The following is a 20218-nucleotide window of genomic DNA, read 5'->3' as shown; positions in this document are numbered from 1 at the left end:
GAAGAAAAGAAAGACATTGGAGGAGGATGCTGCCAAATGTGCCAAGCTTACCGGTTTATTTTCAAGAGTACAAATACAAGTGGTGACAGGTAAAGAGAGATATGCCTAGTAATGATTAGCATTAGCAACTTAAAGGTATAGCAGAAGATTTTCGTTTTCCGCGTGGATCATCTGTATTATTGGTCATCCCAGATGTCAATCATTCTGATGATATGTTGACGTATAACCGTTGTACGTGCTCGTCCCTAGGTTCGCTTTCTGCACATGCGGACTTTCACGCCCTGCTGGAAAAGCTTAAGCTGGTAGCTGGTTTAAGCTGGTCCAAGCTGGTCATCAGCTGGTCCTCCAGCTCAACCAAGCTGGTCCACCAGCTCAGCAAGCTGACCCCCCAGCTCGACCTGGTCCCCACCAGCTTGACCAGGTCCCCGCCAGCACACCCAAGCTGGTCCATGTCCCCACCATATATAATAGGTCGCCGAGATTTCACCAAGTAAGATGTGATCCCGGATCAACATTTTTTGTTGATCCTGGATCAAAGTTTTAATCAAAGATACCCCAAGCTACCCTTAACTCAAACCCTAAACATTTTTAAGCCCTCAAATAAGTGGTAAATAATAGTTTGAGGAGTATTTCTTAAAAGCCCCTAACACAATCCTAAACCAAAATCTAACATGCACACTAATCTTATGCCTGCAATCTGATTGGTTAATGAAAATGTTGATCCCGGACCAACAATGGTTTTGATCCAGGATCACATCTTACTTGTTGAAATTACGTCCACCATATAGAATATATGTATAGCCATAGGTCAAAACATAAAACATCCAGAATAAACAGGCAACTTTTAATATGTTACAATATATTGTGGTCCACCAGCTCGCCTGGGCCCCACCATATAAAATAGGTTGCCGTGATTTCACAAAGTAAGATGTGATCCCGGATTCAAGACATCAACAAAAGAAAAAAGTTTAAAAAAGTCAAGACAGCAACAAAAATAAGTTTATTAAATTCTGTTACTGTAACTTATTTCTGTTTGCTCTGCTACACTGTTAAACCTAAACCTGAGTTTTTCTCCTGTCTCAGGGGAAACTGAGGGAATGATGCACGACCATTTAAAAACATGACTGGGGTTCTAAGTATACAAAGATTAATGCAAATGGGTGAAGTTTCCCTTTAAGTGAACATGATAACACTTAAAGGGGCAATCAGTGGGATTTGAAGTGTTTTATTAATCAAAATCAATGTCTTTATTCATAAATATGTCCTCGTTGGTGTCAAATGACCTCTGCCAGTGATCTGACTTTTGTTTGTAAGCTTAGAATTTCTCCTCTTTACTTAAATTGAACGGGTAAGTCCAATGGCATCCATATCGTTCCGCCGTATTGATAAACTATAATAATAGAGAGGGACAAAAAGCACTAGCCTACCAACGCGTTTCCACAACGCGTTTTCATTCAGAACACGTGAACCAGCTGCAACGGACAAGGAGATCAGTGATTACATAACGGCTACCGTAGTTGAAACATGCATTTGGAAAGGGGAGGAGCTAGTAAGCACTGTTCGTTTGAATGGAAAATACAATTCCACCACTAGATGGGGGTAGATCCTACTGAATGCCCCTTTAAAGACAGTCACATGTGGTTGTTCGGGGCCAGTCACACCAAAAGCGCTTTAAACGCTTGCAAACGCAAGGCGCGACGCACTGCCTTTAAAAAAAAAAAGAGCAGTGCGACGCGGCTTTTCATATTGCTAAGCAACCACCGAGTCAGCTGTCTTGTCAATCAAATATTGAAGCGTGAGCGCTCTTTTGCTGTTAACTGTCATATTAGCAGAAACTTTAAAAAGAGGACGCTTGCTCTGACCTTGTTTGAGGGTGAGAGGTGCACAAACACGCAGGAGAGAGTGAGCGAGTGGAGTCCGGTTCTTCAAAGCAACTGTAAACTTCCCTCACCACAACGTAAGGCCCGCCTCTCCCCTCATTCGATTGGACAATGCAAAGATGCGAATGACGTCAGGCGCTTCTCAGCTCTCAGCGCTCCTTCAAAAACGCGTGCGCGGCAGACGGCAAAAAACCGCAAGGCGCTCGGCGCGCATAAACAGCGCGCAAACGCGCCCTGCCCATAGAATATCATTCAAAAAAGGCGCCTGCAACTGCCATAAACGCTTTTGGTGTGACTGGCCCCTAGTCTTAAAGTTTAGGCATCTATTATTTTTCTTCTTCGTTAAGTATGTCACATAAAAAGAAAGATTGGTCTCATTTAAATCCAAACACTAAAACTGACTAGCCCTAAATAATTGCTAGTTGTTCAGACTAGTTCTTAAGAGTTGGCAACTATGTTTATGCTAATGACAGAGAAAACAATGACAACTATTTCTGACTGAATCGATCCTTAAACAAAAACAAAACGTTCTATGTCACTTAATTCTCTTTACTGTTTGATATGAACGTTTATATGTATAATCCCACATCACTATTATGTCATTTTAATTAAACTGTAAGTGGTGATTTCCCAGACAGGGCTTAAGACTAGTCCCATACTAACTTAAATGTTAGTCTTAAATGTGTTGTTTAGATCAAAAACAACTCGCTTTGACATATCTTAAAATATAAGTAGTGAAAGTGTTATGTTTCAAGATGCACACAAGTAATGTTTGTTTAAAATGACTTAAATATCCTTAAACTAGTCCTGGCTTAAACTAATCCCTGTCCGGGAAACCACCAGTACGTGTATACACTCTAAAAAAAATGGTGCTATATAGCACCAAAAGTGGTTCTTTGCTCGTAATCATAGAAGAACCATTTTTAGTGCCATATAGCACCGGTGAAGCACCTGTGAAGCACCTGCAGAACCACATAGTGCCACGCAGAACCATATGTGGTGCTATAGTGGTGCTACATGGTCCCCATATGGTTCTACACAGGTGCTTCACCGGTGCTATATGGCACTAAAAATGGTTCTTCTATGATTACGAGCTAAGAACCACTTTTGGTGCTATATAGCACCGTTTGATTTTAGAGTGTAAATATAACCGTTATGGGTTTTTTTTATAGCAATAATTAAATTTTTCAGTACAAACACTATTAAATGTTCTTGTGATTTACTTTCTGATCAGTGAGTCTGATGGGAAAATCAAGTTTTGTTTTTCTTTACTGTGCCTGAAGTTCATGCTGTTTGTTCATATGCACATAAAAACCTGACAGGATAGTTAAGTGTTATTGTGTTTATTGTGGTATAGTTTAACATCAAAATCATCATTGAAATCATCAAAAATCTCTCTTACACTCTCTGAAAAAGGTACAAGAAGGTACAAAAGTTGTCACGGGGGCAGTACCTTTTCAAAAAGTACACTTTTGTACCTAAAATGTACATATTGGTACCTTAAGGGTACATAGTGGTACTTTAGAGGTACAAACTGATACCTGAAAGGTACATATCTGCACCAAAATAATACATATTAGGACCTTTGATGGTTTAACCCATGGTTTGTTGATTAAATCATTTTAAAATGAGCAGTGCATTCACACAAGGGCACTAAATCCCATTCCTGCTCCGTCTCCTTCACTTCTCCCTGCTGCTGGAATCTTACAAATGCAATCCGGTCAGCAGACACATCGCTTACAACATTCAAACAATCATTAAAAACTAATCTTTTACATAAATACTCACTCTCAACAGGTATTGTCTCAGAATTGGGTAAAATAGTAACCTGGTAAAAGCAATTCTTGTAATATTGCCTCCATATATTATGAATGAATTAATTGTTTCCTATTCTTTCTAAGTTGCTTTGGATAAAGCGTCTGCTGATGCCTTTACTTACTGTCATATTGTATTTATTGAAGAATTCAACTTCATAGAGAAGATCTGGGGCCAATTTCAATAAGAAGGTTCAACCAACTATGAGTTAAAACTTAAACTCTGACTTGACTTAATCTGAGATAGAAAGCTCAGAGTTTCCCTCATTTCAGAGTTAACATACTCAGAGTTTTCGCTAAACCTCCTTTCTGAAACGGGTGCAGGGAAATTAACGAAATTGAAATTAATGTTTGCCAACAATGACGTGAGACACAAAATCCATACATTTCCTGTTCAATTTGTCTTATGTAAGGTTTTGGGATGTGCAAAAGTTCAGGATTGCAGCTGTAATAAAAAGCAATCAATTTTTGTGAGTCAGTTTTACTGTGTAGGTTTTTGTGTTGTTTATTATTGATTGTGTACGCACACGGTTGTAACACACAGATGTTTGACCTTTCCAGTAAGATCTGCTGTTTCTCCTCCCACCGTCTCTCAGTGGGTCTGATCTGTGGTCAGTCAGATCTATTGACAGCAGTTAATCATTTGTCTCTGTGTGTTTGATGAAACTTTGATCAGAGAAGATCTGAACTAAGACCAGCAGAAGATCTCCAGGATGAAGCTTCTCATTCTGCTTCTCTTTACAGGTTTCCTTTCGCAGGCTGCCGTAAGTTTTATTCATCTGCTCTCAGATCAAAACATTTTCTAATAACTGTATATAGATTATATATTTGAAATGAACTAACATTATCAGAAAATCTAGGGCTGGTTTCCCTGACAGGGATTAGACTAGTCCTAGACTAAAACATTTTTAAGAGCTGTCCAAACTGAAAACAACTTGAACTTACATATATTAAAATACATCAGTGACCTTTGTTTTGCCTCAAAATGCACACAAGTAATGTTTTAGTAAGGTATGTGTAAGAGCCACATAGGAATTAGTTCACCTAAAATAATAATTTAGTAAAATTAATAAAAAAATATTTAATTAAAATTCATAAGACATTTTTTGGTTTAAAATGCATACTTAGTAATGTTTAAATCTGATAGCATTTAATTATTTTGAGCATCCAGTTAGATCACACTACGTCATAACGCAAGCGCTTGGCACAGTTTTTTTGACCGTGGGTACCATGTCTATGTAACAGCTTTTATTTATGGTTTTGGAAGTAAACATTTAAAGCAACACTATGTAGTTTTTATTCCCTTTAAATAATGTCTCTAAAATTATTTCCGTGATAAAACAACTTTTAACTGGACAAATTTTACTTTGGCTGCAACCTGAGCAGCCTCCTAGCTGCTACAAGCACACTCTGAAAGTGGCGGTGGAGGGTAGGAAACACAGCCCCGCCCCTCCCCCTGCCTGCAAAAGAGTGTCTGATACCAGGCAATGTTGCGCTTTTCAACCACATGGGGGAGCTGTAAGTCATTTTTACATGGAAACTACATAGTGTTGCTTTAAAACGAAGATCGTGGTTTGCTTGTGTTTTCAAATACTGGTTAAAATTTGACTGACTTCAAAAGGTGGTACAGAAGAATAAGAAGCGATTAGGTGCCATTACAGCATGTTTGTTAAACCTATTTGTATTTTCTAATTAAACTGATGCCTAGTCCTGGATTAAGCTAATCTCTGTCTGGGAAACAACCCCCTAGAGTATATCTGTCAGTTTTTTAAGCCTCAAAGATAAAATGTAAAAACATTCTGAAATGACCGTATTACTGCCAGTCACTTACTGTAGATTTAAGTTGATGTTATTTACTGGCAACAGTTTGTTTTTAGTGTTCATTTAACTTTAAAGAAACTGTTGCAAGTAAATAACATCAATTTACAGCTACAATCTACAGTAAGTTATTGATAAACAACTGCTTAACTACAGCAACATTCTTGACAATATTGCTTAAAACAGGAAAAATGTCTCGATTACATATGTAAACCTCGTTCCCTGAAGGAAGGGAATGGAGACGTCACTTTGTTACAGACAAATTGGGAACTCGCTAGAGAGGCCAATCTAGTTCGAGAACTACTAAACGCCAATGAACTTGGCATGCAGGTAGTTGCATAATGCTGGCACCGACCCGCCAGGTGCGTATATAATCTCGAAGTAGATTGGTCTTTTTAGCGAGTTCCCAATTTGTCGGTCACGAGTTGACGTCGTAGTGATCGACTAAAAGGGAACGTTGGGTCTATAGGGTAAGAAAACTTTAATTCAAGCTTTATTCTTTGAGGTCTGATTAAACAACACACGCGTGCAAGTGTAAAATAAAGGATGTTTTGATGTGCATTCATGTTTTTAAAGAAGTATTGATGAGTAAGATTCATACTGCTGTTACAACAACACATTGCTCAAATACGATAGATTTTGCAACTACAGTATGATGATGTATTCCAGCTCATGTGTGTTTGAAGTGTCGTGTGTGGCTTGTCATGTCAAAAACAAACAAAATATTTGTTCTTTACATCATGTGACCTATGTGCATAATCACGCGTCATGTCAAAAATAAATATCTGCTGCAGAAGCTTCTAAAGGGTTCATGATAAAAGAGACGCTCACATTTACCAAATATTTGCAAGACACTAACTTAACACTAAACTTTGATTGACATGAAGCGAGTATCTGTAAAACGTGAACTTCTCTTTTATCATAAACCCTTTTGAAGGCTCTGCAGCAGATATTTATTTTTGACATGACGCGTGATGCACACAAGTTTACATGACGCACCGAACACATTTTGAATTGACAAGCCACACACATGATATGTTAAAGGGGTCATATTATGAATTTTTTTTAAGGTGTAAAATAAATCTTTGGTGTCCCCAGATTGCGTAAGTGAAGTTTTAGCTTAAAATACCCCACAGATCATTAATTATAGAATGTTTAAATTGCCACTTTGTAGGCCTGAGCAAAAGTGAGACGTTTTTGGGTGTGTCCTTTAAAATGCAAATGAGCGGATGAAATGCAAACACTGATCACAATGATGGTGGTTTGTTGTAATTGAAACTCAATTGTGCTGTCAAGTATTTTTCTTTCTCTCTGCACTAAATGGCAGTGCTGTGATTGGATGGTGCAGATAAAGGGGGCGTTAGGGTTAGTTAGGGTCAGATTTTCATGATATGACCCCTTTAAAAACATGCTGTGATGAACTTCGCAAAGTCACCACCGGCCGCCACTGTTTAATAGCATATACTGTAGAGTTGGGGTACTTGAACTTGGACTCGGACTCGAGTCTGGACTCGAGTCCAATTTTGAATAAACTTGTCACTTGTGCGGACTTGTCACGCACTCGGGTGAATTTGTACTCGGACTTGACACGGACTTGGACATTTTGGACTCGGAAAATATCCAGAGTACAGTCGAGTCCGCGTCATGTGTAACAATAAAACCAGCATAAACTTGAGATGAGAAATTACGGAACAAGACTCACTCACGAAAATGTGATGATTGACAAAGAAATAACCATAGCAACCTTCTGCCGCCTCGCGTGCTTATCACTCACAGCTTTGACAAAAATAATCTAACAGCATTGTGTTTTGCAATAAACCTCCGTCTTGGCGTTGTGTTTGTACGCTTCTTTTGTGAGGCTGCTTCACAGCGCGCGGTCTTGCAGTGTTGTCAGGTCATCTGCTTTTTTGTACGTAAATACCGTTTTGGCGCTTAACCGTTTATGGCTTTTGCCTCATGAAGCGATCAAGTTTTTGGTGTTAATGAAGTGTGAAGGTGCCGGTCACAATATTTTGATCTTTGAAGTAAAGCATTTAGATTTATTTCGGTTAATTATTGGATTTTTCATGTTCACTGTTTTTTTTTGTGTGTAAGATCAGGCAACACTAGTCAGCAAACCTCGTGCCTCTGTCATTTTCTGAACCGCACTTTTTTCCCTTTCTAGGAATTAAATTTTTTAGAAGAGAGATCTGTTTATGATGCATGTTTAAACACTTGATTAACTACTAGATAGTCTTGTTATTTTACTGCATCACACAGCAGCCAGTCGCATCATACGTGCAGACAAACACACACATCAATGCATGGCTACCACAATGTCCTCAAAGTCAGCAATAATTTGTTTTGCTTACGAAAATCATAAAGAATTTATTTGCAAGACATCTGGTAAAAAGAAGATACCTCTATATCCCTTTCTTTTCTTTGAAATCATTTTTGATAGGAAACTAGTTGATATAAAATAAAAATGTTCAATGGCAATGACAATGACAAGATGCAATAAAGGGTATTTTTATTAAATTTTTATATTGCCATTGGTTTAATGGGTTGAAAGGTTAAAGTATTAATAGAAATTTACAATACAAATTTTGTATCTTTTTTTCAATTTAATTACTTTCTGGACTCGGGCGGACTCGACTTGGACTCTGCCTTTAAGAACTCGGACTTGAGTCCAACTCGGACCCTTTTGGTCTCGGACTTGGACTCGGACTTGATGTGAAATGACTTGATCTTGACTCGTACTCAACAAAGGTGGACTCGGACCAAACTCTAATATACTGTGAAACTGTGATATTTGCTCAAACGATGATCATACTGTGAGAATCTCATAACGTTACAACCCCAATCAACAACTGATGCTTATATTTATGTGCCACTGAATTAAATGTCTCTTTTGTATTTCAATTAGAATGAAGAGAATGATCCGGAGCCAGACAGCTCACAACACCGAATCCCAGACCGCCCTCCTCAGATACCGACTCATCCAGACGTGGATCAAAAACATCAGCCAGAAAACCCACCTTTAAACTCTTCACTCGTTCTAAAGCCCGACCAGAATCAGGCACCTGTTCCAGAAACAACAAAACCCAAAAATGACTCAAAACCATCAAATGTGAATCCTGATCCAAAGAACCAAAAAAACCCCCCAAAAAATGTCGCCTCAAAATCCAAAGATCCGCCCAAAGCTCCTGATTACCTGGGCCCACCTCAATGTCTGGAGCAGAAATATACTCGCTTGTCCTGCGCTAAAGTCTTCTGTCCTCCGTGGATGCGATGTCTGTCAGGTGAATGTGTTTGTAAGATTCCCTACAAGTGTCCGAGGCAGATGGATCATGCGTGTGGACTGGACGGCTCTTCATATTCCTCTATGTGTCAGGCTAAAGCAATCTCCTGCAGATCTAAACAACCCACATTTTCACACTTCAGCCCGTCCTGTTCTATGGAAGACATTAAACGTTTACATAGAAGACTTATAGAAACTGATAGACTTTAAATGAAAGCTAATGTATGTGTATGTGTCCAGTGGATGATAGCGTCCAAGTAAATCTGAAAGATTCCACGTCTGGTCAAGTGATCGAGATCAACACTATGAAGGGGAAAATGTTGGTATGTGGGAAATCCTGGAATATGGCTGCAGCGAATGTCGTCTGCCGAAACACAGACCCCAGGTAAACACAGCTGAACCCTGTGAAGGTCTCTCTCTCTCTCTTCTATTGAGTTATATTAAGTTGTTGTCGGTCTGTAATCTTCAGAGGAGCAGATGCGGCCACCAAAATCAGATTTGATTCTCTTGATCAGAACTGGCCATCACAGTGTGTCCGCGTTCAGTGCCGCGGATCTGAGCTCTCATTGGCTGAATGTACCATCTATAATCCACAACCATTGAGCGATTCATCAGAAGTGGCCGTCTCAAACTGCTATAAAGAACCTGCAGGAGGTGATATACCCTGACCAAATAAATCATCTTAACTTCAGGTATCTTTACTGTTTTACACAAACACTTAATGTTGTGTCTTTTGTGTTAAGGTAAATGTGAGTTTTCTTGTGTAAACGGAAAGTGTTTGCCTTACCGAAGAACCTGTAATGGTGTCGATGACTGCGGGGACAACAGTGATGAGATGTGCTGTCAACGTGAGTCAGTAAAATGCCAGTAAAACTGACTATTATCAGCTTAAATTAAATTTAGTTGAACTTGATAGCAGAGGTGGACAATACTTAGTTACATTAGTTATATTTTCCAAGCATCTGTGCTTTCGTAGGATGTTTGTATTGGGAAAACATTACTTCACTACATCTAAAGCATAGAATCATACTGTGTATTCTTTAATATTGCATATTAAAATTTATTTAATACCTAATTACATAAAAATTTTGTACTTTTACTTGAGTAAGAGTACTTAAATATTAAATGTAAAACAAACACATGCATTTATGAAATGTAATAGAGTAACAATTATGATAATATGCTTTGGCATAAAATACAACGACAGATAAAATAAAAATACTTTTAAGTAAAACCTCTGCTTGATAGTGACCCTGGCAACTTGTCAACCCACCTGTGGTCTGTGGACGTTGGCATGAACGATCAATTTATTTCTCCTTTCTGTGTTTTTTTTTTTTGCAGTCTGTAAAACGATATCTCAGAATTCTTGTTAATCTGTTAGTACAGTCTATCACACAACAGCTTTTTCCCATTTCGACGCGTTTTTACAGTGTTTTCGCCGATGTCACGCTGTACTCAAATGCTGCCACTCTGTCTTTTGCCACTCAGTGGGTGTAACCGCAGTCCCTCTCACCAACGGTGACGTCATTTGCATACCCCCATTGTAAAGGTTTACTATAACTGCCTGACAGCCAGGTAACATCACATATGAAGGTTTAGGTCACATTTTAAAGGTTTATAAAATAACTATGGACAAAGAAACACCCTGCAATAAATTAAGATGCAGCTTTATCAGAGTCATCAGGAGCTGATCCCAAGTGTTTATCTGGAAGCTGTTGGTGTATGTACCGGTAAAGTGCTTGGCGACTGTGTAATGGATGCAATATCAACCCTGTGTAAAGCTGACAAAGATGGTTGTTTATAAGCAGAGTTATGTACATTTGTGCCAGCTCAACACATTTTGGAGCAGTTTCTCGGACAGGGTTTACAGGACTAGGATTTAATTATATTAGGGCATTTTAGTTTTTTACAAACAAACCCTACAAAAAACAAGACTGGTGCACATCTTGTGACAAAACAATGGAACTCATATAAGTTGAGGTATGTCAGTAAAAGGTGTTTTTAAATTATTGTAGCTCAAATATGCATTTTAGCCTGGGACCAGGATAAGCCCTGTCCGGGAAACCAACCCAGTCTCACCCCATGGCGTCAATATTTGACGACACTTTTTTATGTTAGTATTTAAAATAAACTTGCATCATGAGAATTAATATATAAATGTCACCCATACTTAAACAGAACAGTGTGTAAGAAAGATGCATTAAAAAGAGACAGTAACATTATACACACAACCTCTAATTCAGTGTTAAATAATATGTCATTTAATAGGTCATTATCAATATCTGAATGAGAAATGAACTGACCTCCTAGCATCTGAAATCTTGGTAACTTGTAGGAATCATGTGAGCTACTGTAAGAAAACCATTCAAAATTGTTGCATTTTATAAACTAACTTTACTGATCTTAAGTGTATTCGTGAAACGGACTTCACAAATCTAACATTAGGCGAACAAGCACATAGTTAGCTTACCTGAAACTGACCACCTTTTCAACACCCGGTGTGGTTTCAAGTTATTGGAACATCGTAGCTGAACTATTACTCGGGTTAAGGGTGTTCCTCAGTCGGCATCTCGTCCATTAAAATTGGTAAGAAACAAACATAAAGGCGCTTGAGTGAGCTTTTTAAGTTTAACACCTTCAGCCACTGCCTCAGCTGCTCATCATCTATGCAGCCGGAAGTACGTTGACAAAATGAGCGCAATGGTGAATAACATTGTTAATAATAATGAATTTAATATAGTCATGTTGCTGATGTTTGTGTGTCTGTTTTGTGTCATCCTAAAGAGTGTAAAACAAACTCAACTTCGTTTCACTGCTCTTCGGGTGTTTGTATTCCTGCTCACGCAGTTGGAGATGGAATCAGAGATTGTTTAGGAGGAGAAGATGAACTTCCAGGTTAGTAAATTCATCTCTAAATCTTTCCAGCAAGCGATAGCCGGCTGCAGTTTTCAAATTGTGTGTGGGGGGCTGGGGTGGTCCTGGACCCCCTATAAAGCACAAAATATAGGGGGTTTCCTGGTTTTTATTCAAATTAAAATACTACATGAATTTAAAATTCTCGTGCCACAAAGTGATATTGTCCATTATTTCTCCCAATTTGGCAATAAACGAATCCAAAAGATGTCTGTCTGAAATAAATGTAAAGTCTCAAGTGCGCTTCATGCTGTTTTCTGGAAGAATTGACAGATTGTTATATTTAATAATGGATTAGAGGCTTTTAAACAATTCTTCTCCAACTATTATTTGAGGGGTAAATATTGAGTTACGGGTAATTTGGGGTTTCTTTGATTAAAACGTTGATCCAGAATCAAATCTTATTTTGTGAAATTAAGGTGACCCTATAATGATGGGGGGGCTGGTCAGGGGTCTTAGCTAGGGGACCCCCATAATCTTTGACATAATTTGAACACTGGCTGCCCATCATTTCACCGTCTAGGTTAACTATAGACCCGATATAGTCTTGCTATAACCCACATCTTGCCAAAATAACTTGCGAGATGTCTGATATTTCATCATGTTTCATCATATTTATTTATGTTTGATCAATGTTAAGTCATCTTTTAAATTTTCACTGACAGTCTTGTTTTAGCCTAGACGTCTAGCTTGAGTTTGGATGCTATTAGACTTTACTGAGCTCATTAGAAAACATGATTCTTCAATCATCTGTTTATTTAATTTATTTTGTTCATAAATAAAATGTCACATTAATGAATAAAAAAACCCACAAATTTACCCGCTGAACTGCACGATACAGATTCACTTTTCTTTATTATGAACCGACAACCGACATAGAAACTACAGGACCGTCGTTTAACTCTTCATACTTCAGGAAAAAATGTAAAAAAAAAAAATGTATCACTGAATAGATGTTTTGTCTTACAGAAAAACAAGATGAGTTGGTGACTGATCCAAAGTCAGGTAAAACACAAGTTTACCCACTGAACTACACGATACAGATTCACTTTTCTTTATTACCCAGATAGCATGCAACCATTGAAACGATGTTGGGAACTGTTGATTTGTCAATGTTGATTGCATTGAGTCGGTGTCACATTTGCACCCTCAGTTTGTGTTGAGAGGATATTGGAATTTCAACGGGCCACCATTGTTGTGATCGGTGTTTGCTTTGGTTGGGTCATTGACTCTTGACATTCACTAATTTAAATCTTTGTGTTTGTATGTGCATTGGAAAGGAAAGATGTGTTTAAAAGTAGAGTTAAAACTGATTGCCTTTTGTGAAGATGTCAAGATGAGATCAAATTAAGCCGCTTTACATGATTATGTTGATACATTTTCAACCATTTTCATTGTTCTGGTTTGTAAATCCACTGTGACAAAATAAGCAGAAAAAATGCTGACACATTCAGACATCATTACTCATCCTACAAATCTCAACAATGGTGACGATCATCAGATAAAACGATCAACTGCAATGCATGCTGGGAGTCATAAATTAGTTTAGTACTACGATGATACCCAGCATGCATTGCAGCATGAAGCTTTCTTTTGTTGATCGTCACCATTGATGAGATTCATTTCTTACACATCTTTAACAGTATTTCATTCATATTATTAAGGTATATCTACAAGAATGAAACTACTTGATCACATAAGATCTTCATTCTCTTTGCAATAACAGATGTATTTTAAAACACTGCTTTAACATCCAAAGAAAACTCAACATTAAAACACAAGAGTCAAGGGCCCAACTAAAGCAAACACGGATCACCATTATGGTGATTTGTTGAAATTTCAATATTTTTTCAATATTAATGGAGGGTGCAAACGTGATATTGAATCAATGGTATTAACATTGACAAATCAATGATTTTTAACATTGTTTCAATAGTTACATGCTATCTGGGTATACACCAACATAGAAACTACAGGACCGTCGTGTAACTCCTTAAACCCTCTGACATCAGGAAGAATTAAAACTATTTATCACTGAATAGATGTTTTGTTTTACAGAAAAACAGAAACAAGATGACTTGTTGACTGATCCAAAGTCAGGTAAATCTTAGTTACTCTTGAGTAGGGTTGTAACGGTATACCGGTATGACAGTATACCTTGATAATAACTTTTCAATTCAATTCAATTTTATTTATATAGCACTTTTCACAATAGTTAATTGTTTCAAAGCAGCTTTACATTAATAGAAGCAGTAAAAGCACAGAAAAACGACAGATAGCACAACATAATACACGATAGCATAAGCAGTCAAATTTGCTGCGGCTAAGACTCGACATTATAAGCGAGCGTATTACTAATGTAACGTCTAGAAGAGGAAGCTAAGTTAAGCCCAAGAAGGCTGCCTCCCCAGGGTAAAAAAAACCCTAGGAGAACCCCCCACCCCCCCGGCTGTTTAGCCGAGGAAATAAAAAAAGTCCTAGGAGGGAAAAACCCTTGGGAGATATATATGTATATACACACATATAAACGGATAAGGAGATTAAGCGGAGATTAAGCGAAGATTAAACGGGTTCTGCCGGTGATCGTTGGTCAGGCATCAGCTGGGCATCACGTTGAAGGACGACCAGTAGATCAAAGGTGTGTCAACTTTCACATCTACTGGAACTGGGTCTGTTTGTCTTATTGTCCTCGGGGTCGAGGACGAGACGGGGAGAGAAAAACTAAATCATATTAGCGTAGGGGTTCACATGTAATGCAAGTGTCACACAGTGATGTGGTTTAATCAGCTTAGTTTCAGACAGACAGACTAACTATTGCGGCATAATTATATTATCCACAGTTGAGGATTTTGCAAATTGGGGGCCCAATGCGAAGGTATATATGGTAACTAAGGGTCACCTTCCGATCTTTAAGAGAAAATGAAACCTGTCGACCCGTTTGACTAAGGCCTGTAACCCCACTGTCGTCGTTAATGCAGGTTCAGTGGCAAACGGGTTTATATTGCATACTATTTACAAGATCACGAGAACACGCCAACAACGCAACCTGACCATACGTGTCAACTGGTTTGACTAAGGCCTGTAGCCCCACTGTCATCGTTAATGCAGGTTCAGTGGCAAACAGGTCTGTATGGCATCCTATTCACAAGACACACGAAAGTTCCAAAATCGCAACCCGACCATACGTGCCAACCTGTTTGACTAAGGCCGGAAGCCCCACTGTCGTCGTTAATGCAGGTTCAGTGGCAAACGGTGGCAAACTATTTAATGCAATTCATTTTGAAGTGTTTATGCAGATAAGGTTTTTATTTATTTATTTGGTTGGTCTGTGTTATGACCGCGAGTGCTTTGTTCCGTACAGATAACTATTGCGAGTTAAGTACCTTTACTAGACAAATTATGCGAATGCTTTGTTGAAGAGAAAAGTTTTAAGTCTAGATTTAAAATGATTGACTGTGTCTGATTCTCGGACATCGGTTGGTAAATCATTCCAGAGCTTAGGGGCTAAGTAGGAAAAGCATCCACTTTTAGACACTTTTGATAGTCTAGGGATAATCAAGAGACCAGAATTTTGCGACCGTAGTGTGCGTGATGGATTGTATTCTGATAGTAATTCTCTAAGATATGAGGGTGCTAGGCCATTTAAAGCTTTGTAGGTGATTAGTGATATTTTAAATTGTATGTGATATTTAACTGGAAGCCAGTGTAAAGATGCCAGAATTGGGCTTATGTGGTCATACTTTTTAGATCGAGTAAGTACCCTTGCGGAAGCGTTTTGAACTAGCTGAAGCTTGTTTACTTGATTTGCATGGCATCCCCCGAGTAGCGAGTTACAATAGTCTATTCTAGAGGTCATAAAAACATGGATAAGCTTCTCTGCGTCAGATGTAGACAGTATATGGCGTATTTTCGAGATATTTCTAAGATGGAAGAATGCTGTGCGGCAGACGTTGGCGATATGACTATCGAAGGATAAGTTGCTGTCGAACATCACACCTAAGTTCCTAACCGTGGAAGATGGCATCACAGTGCAGCCATCTATGTGCAACTTGTAATCTGACATATTATGTTTGTAGCAATTTGGTTCAATAATAAGTATTTCTGTCTTATTGGAGTTCAGCTTAAGAAAGTTATGTGCCATCCAGTCACTAACATCGCTAATGCAGTCTGTTAGCTTAGAAAACGTGTGTGTTTCGCTGGGATATGAGGAGATGTAAAGCTGGGTATCATCCGCATAGCAGTGAAAACTTATGTTATGTTTCCTGATAATGTCTCCTAGGGGTAACATATATAACGAGAACAGGATAGGACCTAAAACTGATCCCTGTGGTACACCGTATTTAACCAGGGAGTGATATGACTCTCCTCGTTTACATAAACAAAGTGATAGTGATTGGTTAGATACGACCTAAACCAGGCTAGCGCCTGACCACTGATACCAACTTTTACGGTTATCATACCGTAAACATTTGCTTATAGATGGTTTTGGGAAAAAAATAAAGCAGATCTCACCTGCGCTACTACGCACATTCAACTTCATTCGGCGTGACTGCTAGACTCCACTAGTTTATGTACAGCAGAGAAAATGTAAGAGACTACAAATTCTATCCTCTATCCCCCACCAGAAAAAGTTAATATCTACAGTATGGAAATACTTTGCGTATCTGAAAAACGAATGCGGGGTTGTCCTTGAAGATGGATATCAAGTTTGCAAGAAATGTGGACGAAGAGTGGCTGGAAAAAGAGGCACTAAAGCCCATTTAAGTGATTTATATTACAGATCAATTTAAGTTGTTTATACTTAGGCCATATAATAAAAACTATACATTTCACTCACTATATGAAGATGTGAACAAATTAATATATCCAGAGCAGCTCTGAGAGAATTTAATGAGTATTTCATCATTTAAAATAATAAAAATAAAAATAGGTATAAATTAAGAATCAAAGTTTACTTTTTTTGAAAGTGTATTTTTTGTAATAAACCATGTGTTCAACCCAAACCCCTTATCTGTTTTGTATAAATTTAAGGGTCATTGTAGCTAATGATAATAATAATAATAAGTGTTTAATACCGGCAAACCGCGAAACCGTGATAGTTTCTGAGATGATTATCATACCGTGGAAATCTCATACCGTTACAACCCTACTCTTGAGTTCATTCATCTGCTTTATATTTTAGTAAATTCCTGAAACATCAGATGAAGAATTTAAGATTAAAAGATTTAGTTTGAAATAATCATACAGCTGTATCAACATGCTTGTAAGATGACCTTTTACCCTGACACACACACACACACACACACACACACGCGCACACGCACACGCACGCACACACACACACACACACACACACACACACACACACACACACACACACACACTGTGTTTTATAGAGATCAGAATTATTCGGACGGCCTCAGAGAGTCAGCTGCAGTGTGGCGTTCCCAACATGGATTATATCTACAGACCAGAAGACACCACAAATCATCAACGAAACACTGTATAATTACTACTACAGAAACACAGTATTGTGAAAAAGCCACCACCACCATCATCTCTTGTAATGATCATCCATATCTCTTTAAATACAGAAAATATCTAACGAACTAGGGATGGGCGATATATGACCAAAATCTTATTTCACGATAGGATTCATTTTATATCATGATAATGATAATCATTTTCCTTTTTTTCTTAATAAGGTTTTTATGTTATTAATTAAAATCTTTCATTCCATAGAATTTTGATACTTCTTACAAAAAACTTATACAAGTATAAAAAACAAGACAAAAAACAAACAAAACTCACGCTCAGTGAAGATAAACAGTCAGTGGTGAAATAAGGATAATAATGTGTGTGTGTATATATATATATATATATATATATATATATATAAGAGTTTCGTTGCAAAATGAGATAAATCCATTTTTTTACATTTTTGTCAGCTGTTATTATGTTATCATGTTATTATTTTGTTTTATGGTGCTAGCTGTATTTTTTAAGTTATGAAGGTTTAAATCAAAATAAACCAACTGCAGTTCAATTGATATTAATTGGAATGCACAACTAAAAAACGAGATTTCTGAACAATTTAAAAAATGGTGGTTATCTCGTTTTGCAACGAAACTCTTCATACATATATATATATATATATAATCTCATTAAAGGTCCTGTTCTTTTGAAGCTGTGATTGTGCAAAAAATGCATTATTTTTCACATATACTTCACTGTACTTCCCTGCTAAAAAACCAATAGACACCATCACAGTAGTTCTATTGGTTTTATTGGGAATTTTATTGGTTCTAATGGAATATGGCCCAAATCACAATACAGTGTAATGGTGAGCTGTTGGCCTTTTGTACAATACTGTGTGTACAATAAAGAGTCTAGAGATAAAACACATGATGAAATCTTCTAGACACTCAATGTCTCAAATCCAGTGGCAGGTGGCTGTACAGGACGAAGGATCGATTCACTGTGGAGGAGCTTACCTGGGTGGATGTTGGGTTCTGACCGCCGCCCACTGTGTCAGGTCCAACCAATCAGCAAACAGCATCTTATTATTCCTTCAAACCTAAACCATAATGCAATCTAACGTCATCAGATGTGAAGATATCTTTGCTATTAATCTTTGTTGTGATGTGGTTGTGCGTTTGTGTATTTCCAGACCCAAACCGAAGTCCTTCCGAATTAAAATCTCTCTGTGGAAGAAACATCGGACGCAGTCCACGTCAGACAGCATTCCTGTGAAGAACATCATCATTCATCATCAGTACAACGCTCAAACCTATGAGAATGACATTGCATTGATTCAGATGGAGGAGTTGAATCTGTCAGACAAATGTATGAAGGATAATCCGGCGGTCCGACCCGTCTGTGTGCCCTGGTCGACAGAACAGTTTCAACCCAAACACACGTGCACAATCTCCGGCTGGGGTCGCAACAGAGGTCAAACATACATTTCTTAAAATCAACTATATTAACTTATATTATCGCCTATTTACAATGTCTGAATACTTAATTCATTGCAAACGTAACGACACAAACATTTAAATACAGTTTAGAGACGTTGATGAGATGCTTTTAAGTGTGAATGGCTTTTAAGAGTTCGACACGCGTGCAAATTATTTTTTTATAATCAACCGGACAACACTGATTTGCATCATTTACTGGACATTTGCAAACTTGATAAATGAAGAAAAGTAGCAGATCCACCACAAAGTTTAGAACAAATAACAAAGAACAGAAATCAAACATTATGGAGAAGAAAATGCTTCTTAGCTTTCTGTTCTTGGAAGAAAGAGAAAATAAAAGAAAGAAAGAAACGATAATGTGCTGTTGCTCTGTATTCCCATTGTGTATTATCACATTGCAACATTTTTTCTTGCACATGCGCTGTTTTACTCGTACATCCGCCATCTCGGGCCCTCCTGATGAAAAGCTAAAGATTCACTTTGATTCACTGATCCAGAATTATGACTTCAATTTTGTTGAATTTGTTTCATTGCAGTGACATTTAAAGCCTAAATACTCACTGGTTGATTTTGTTTGTTTGTTCAAAGAGGGAATGTCAACATTAATTTTAAAATGGGCAAATGTGACGATCATCGGCGAGTGTGAGAATTATTACAGCAACCGCTTCCGTCCTGGAATGGAGTGTGCAGGTGTGTATTTAACTTTAAATACAAAAATGTTTGTCAAATTTCACCTCTTTCAATTTTTTTCTTTTAGATTTTTTTCTTTAAAAAAGTTTTTTTCTTCAAAATACGACAATAACAATTAGCATGCAATACCAACTTTGGCCAAAGTTCGTATTGTATTTGAATGTTTCCTCAACATTTGCTATGTGACAGATCATTTCTCATTGGTTGTGTGTCAGGTGATCTTGAGGGGAATGTGGACTCGTGTCAGGGTGACTCCGGTGGGCCGCTGGTGTGTAAAGACGCTCTCGGTGTGTCGTATGTATGGGGTATAGTGAGCTGGGGAGATAAATGTGGTGAACCCAATCATCCTGGAGTTTACACTAAAGTGGCTCACTACTTCGAATGGATCCGATTTCACACAGGCTGGCCAGCGATTACCAGATTTAACCAGTAAACACATCTGTATGCTTTCATCATAACTGCTTATGTGTTTATGTGATGTGTTTATAAATGCTTATGGTTCTCTTGCTATTAAAATGGAGATGAAGATTTATCATGCAATATAAAAACGTCTGATGTTACACATTTCTCAATTCTGTTTTATTTTACATACACACTGACTGCACACAATTCTTAATCTGATTTTAAACCAGATTAGTTGTAAATGGTTATTCGGGTTATTCCTCCTTAAAGATTAATTTATTATATTCTGATAAATAAACAGTAAATATTTGACAAACTCAGCAGTTGTTAGCACATCTCAACACATTTTATAATGCATCTTAGTAAAAGTCTTAGGGAACGTTTGCGATGCAGCCTGTGAATGTTCATTTGAACTATGGTTTCGAGAAAAAACAAATCGTTAAT

The 20218-nt window shown here is 37.8% G+C and overlaps 1 protein-coding gene across 1 annotated transcript; it reads left to right on the top strand.

Annotated features, from left to right (window-relative positions):
* The first annotated feature begins 4302 nt into the window (after positions 1-4302).
* Positions 4303-19932, top strand: LOC129430523 (complement factor I). The gene is made up of 13 exons (XM_073874844.1): positions 4303-4458; positions 8418-8953; positions 9037-9177; positions 9262-9446; positions 9536-9640; positions 11577-11687; positions 12675-12710; positions 13764-13805; positions 17102-17211; positions 18092-18240; positions 18376-18656; positions 19271-19372; positions 19588-19932. The coding sequence occupies exons 1-13, from the start codon at positions 4408-4410 to the stop codon at positions 19803-19805; spliced, it is 2067 nt and encodes a 688-aa protein (XP_073730945.1). The 5' UTR covers positions 4303-4407; the 3' UTR covers positions 19806-19932.
* The last annotated feature ends 286 nt before the right edge of the window (positions 19933-20218 follow it).

The sequence above is a fragment of the Misgurnus anguillicaudatus genome, chromosome 13 (assembly GCF_027580225.2).
Source record: "Misgurnus anguillicaudatus chromosome 13, ASM2758022v2, whole genome shotgun sequence".
NCBI classification, from domain to species: Eukaryota; Metazoa; Chordata; class Actinopteri; order Cypriniformes; family Cobitidae; genus Misgurnus; species Misgurnus anguillicaudatus.
The sequence above is the reverse complement of the archived record's forward strand: the minus strand, read 5'-3'. Positions and strand labels throughout refer to the sequence as shown.

What these genes read in the sequence shown, in the direction of transcription:
- LOC129430523 (XM_073874844.1), top strand. Translation starts at nt 4,408, where the DNA reads ATGAAGCTTCTCATTCTGCTTCTCTTTACAGGTTTCCTTTCGCAGGCT. An exon ending in AGCCCGTCCTGTTCTATGGA is followed by an intron (nt 8,954 to 9,036) that starts AGACATTAAACG and finishes GTGTCCAGTGGA; the next exon opens with TGATAGCGTCCAAGTAAATC. An exon ending in ACCGCCGCCCACTGTGTCAG is followed by an intron (nt 18,241 to 18,375) that starts GTCCAACCAATC and finishes GTGTATTTCCAG; the next exon opens with ACCCAAACCGAAGTCCTTCC.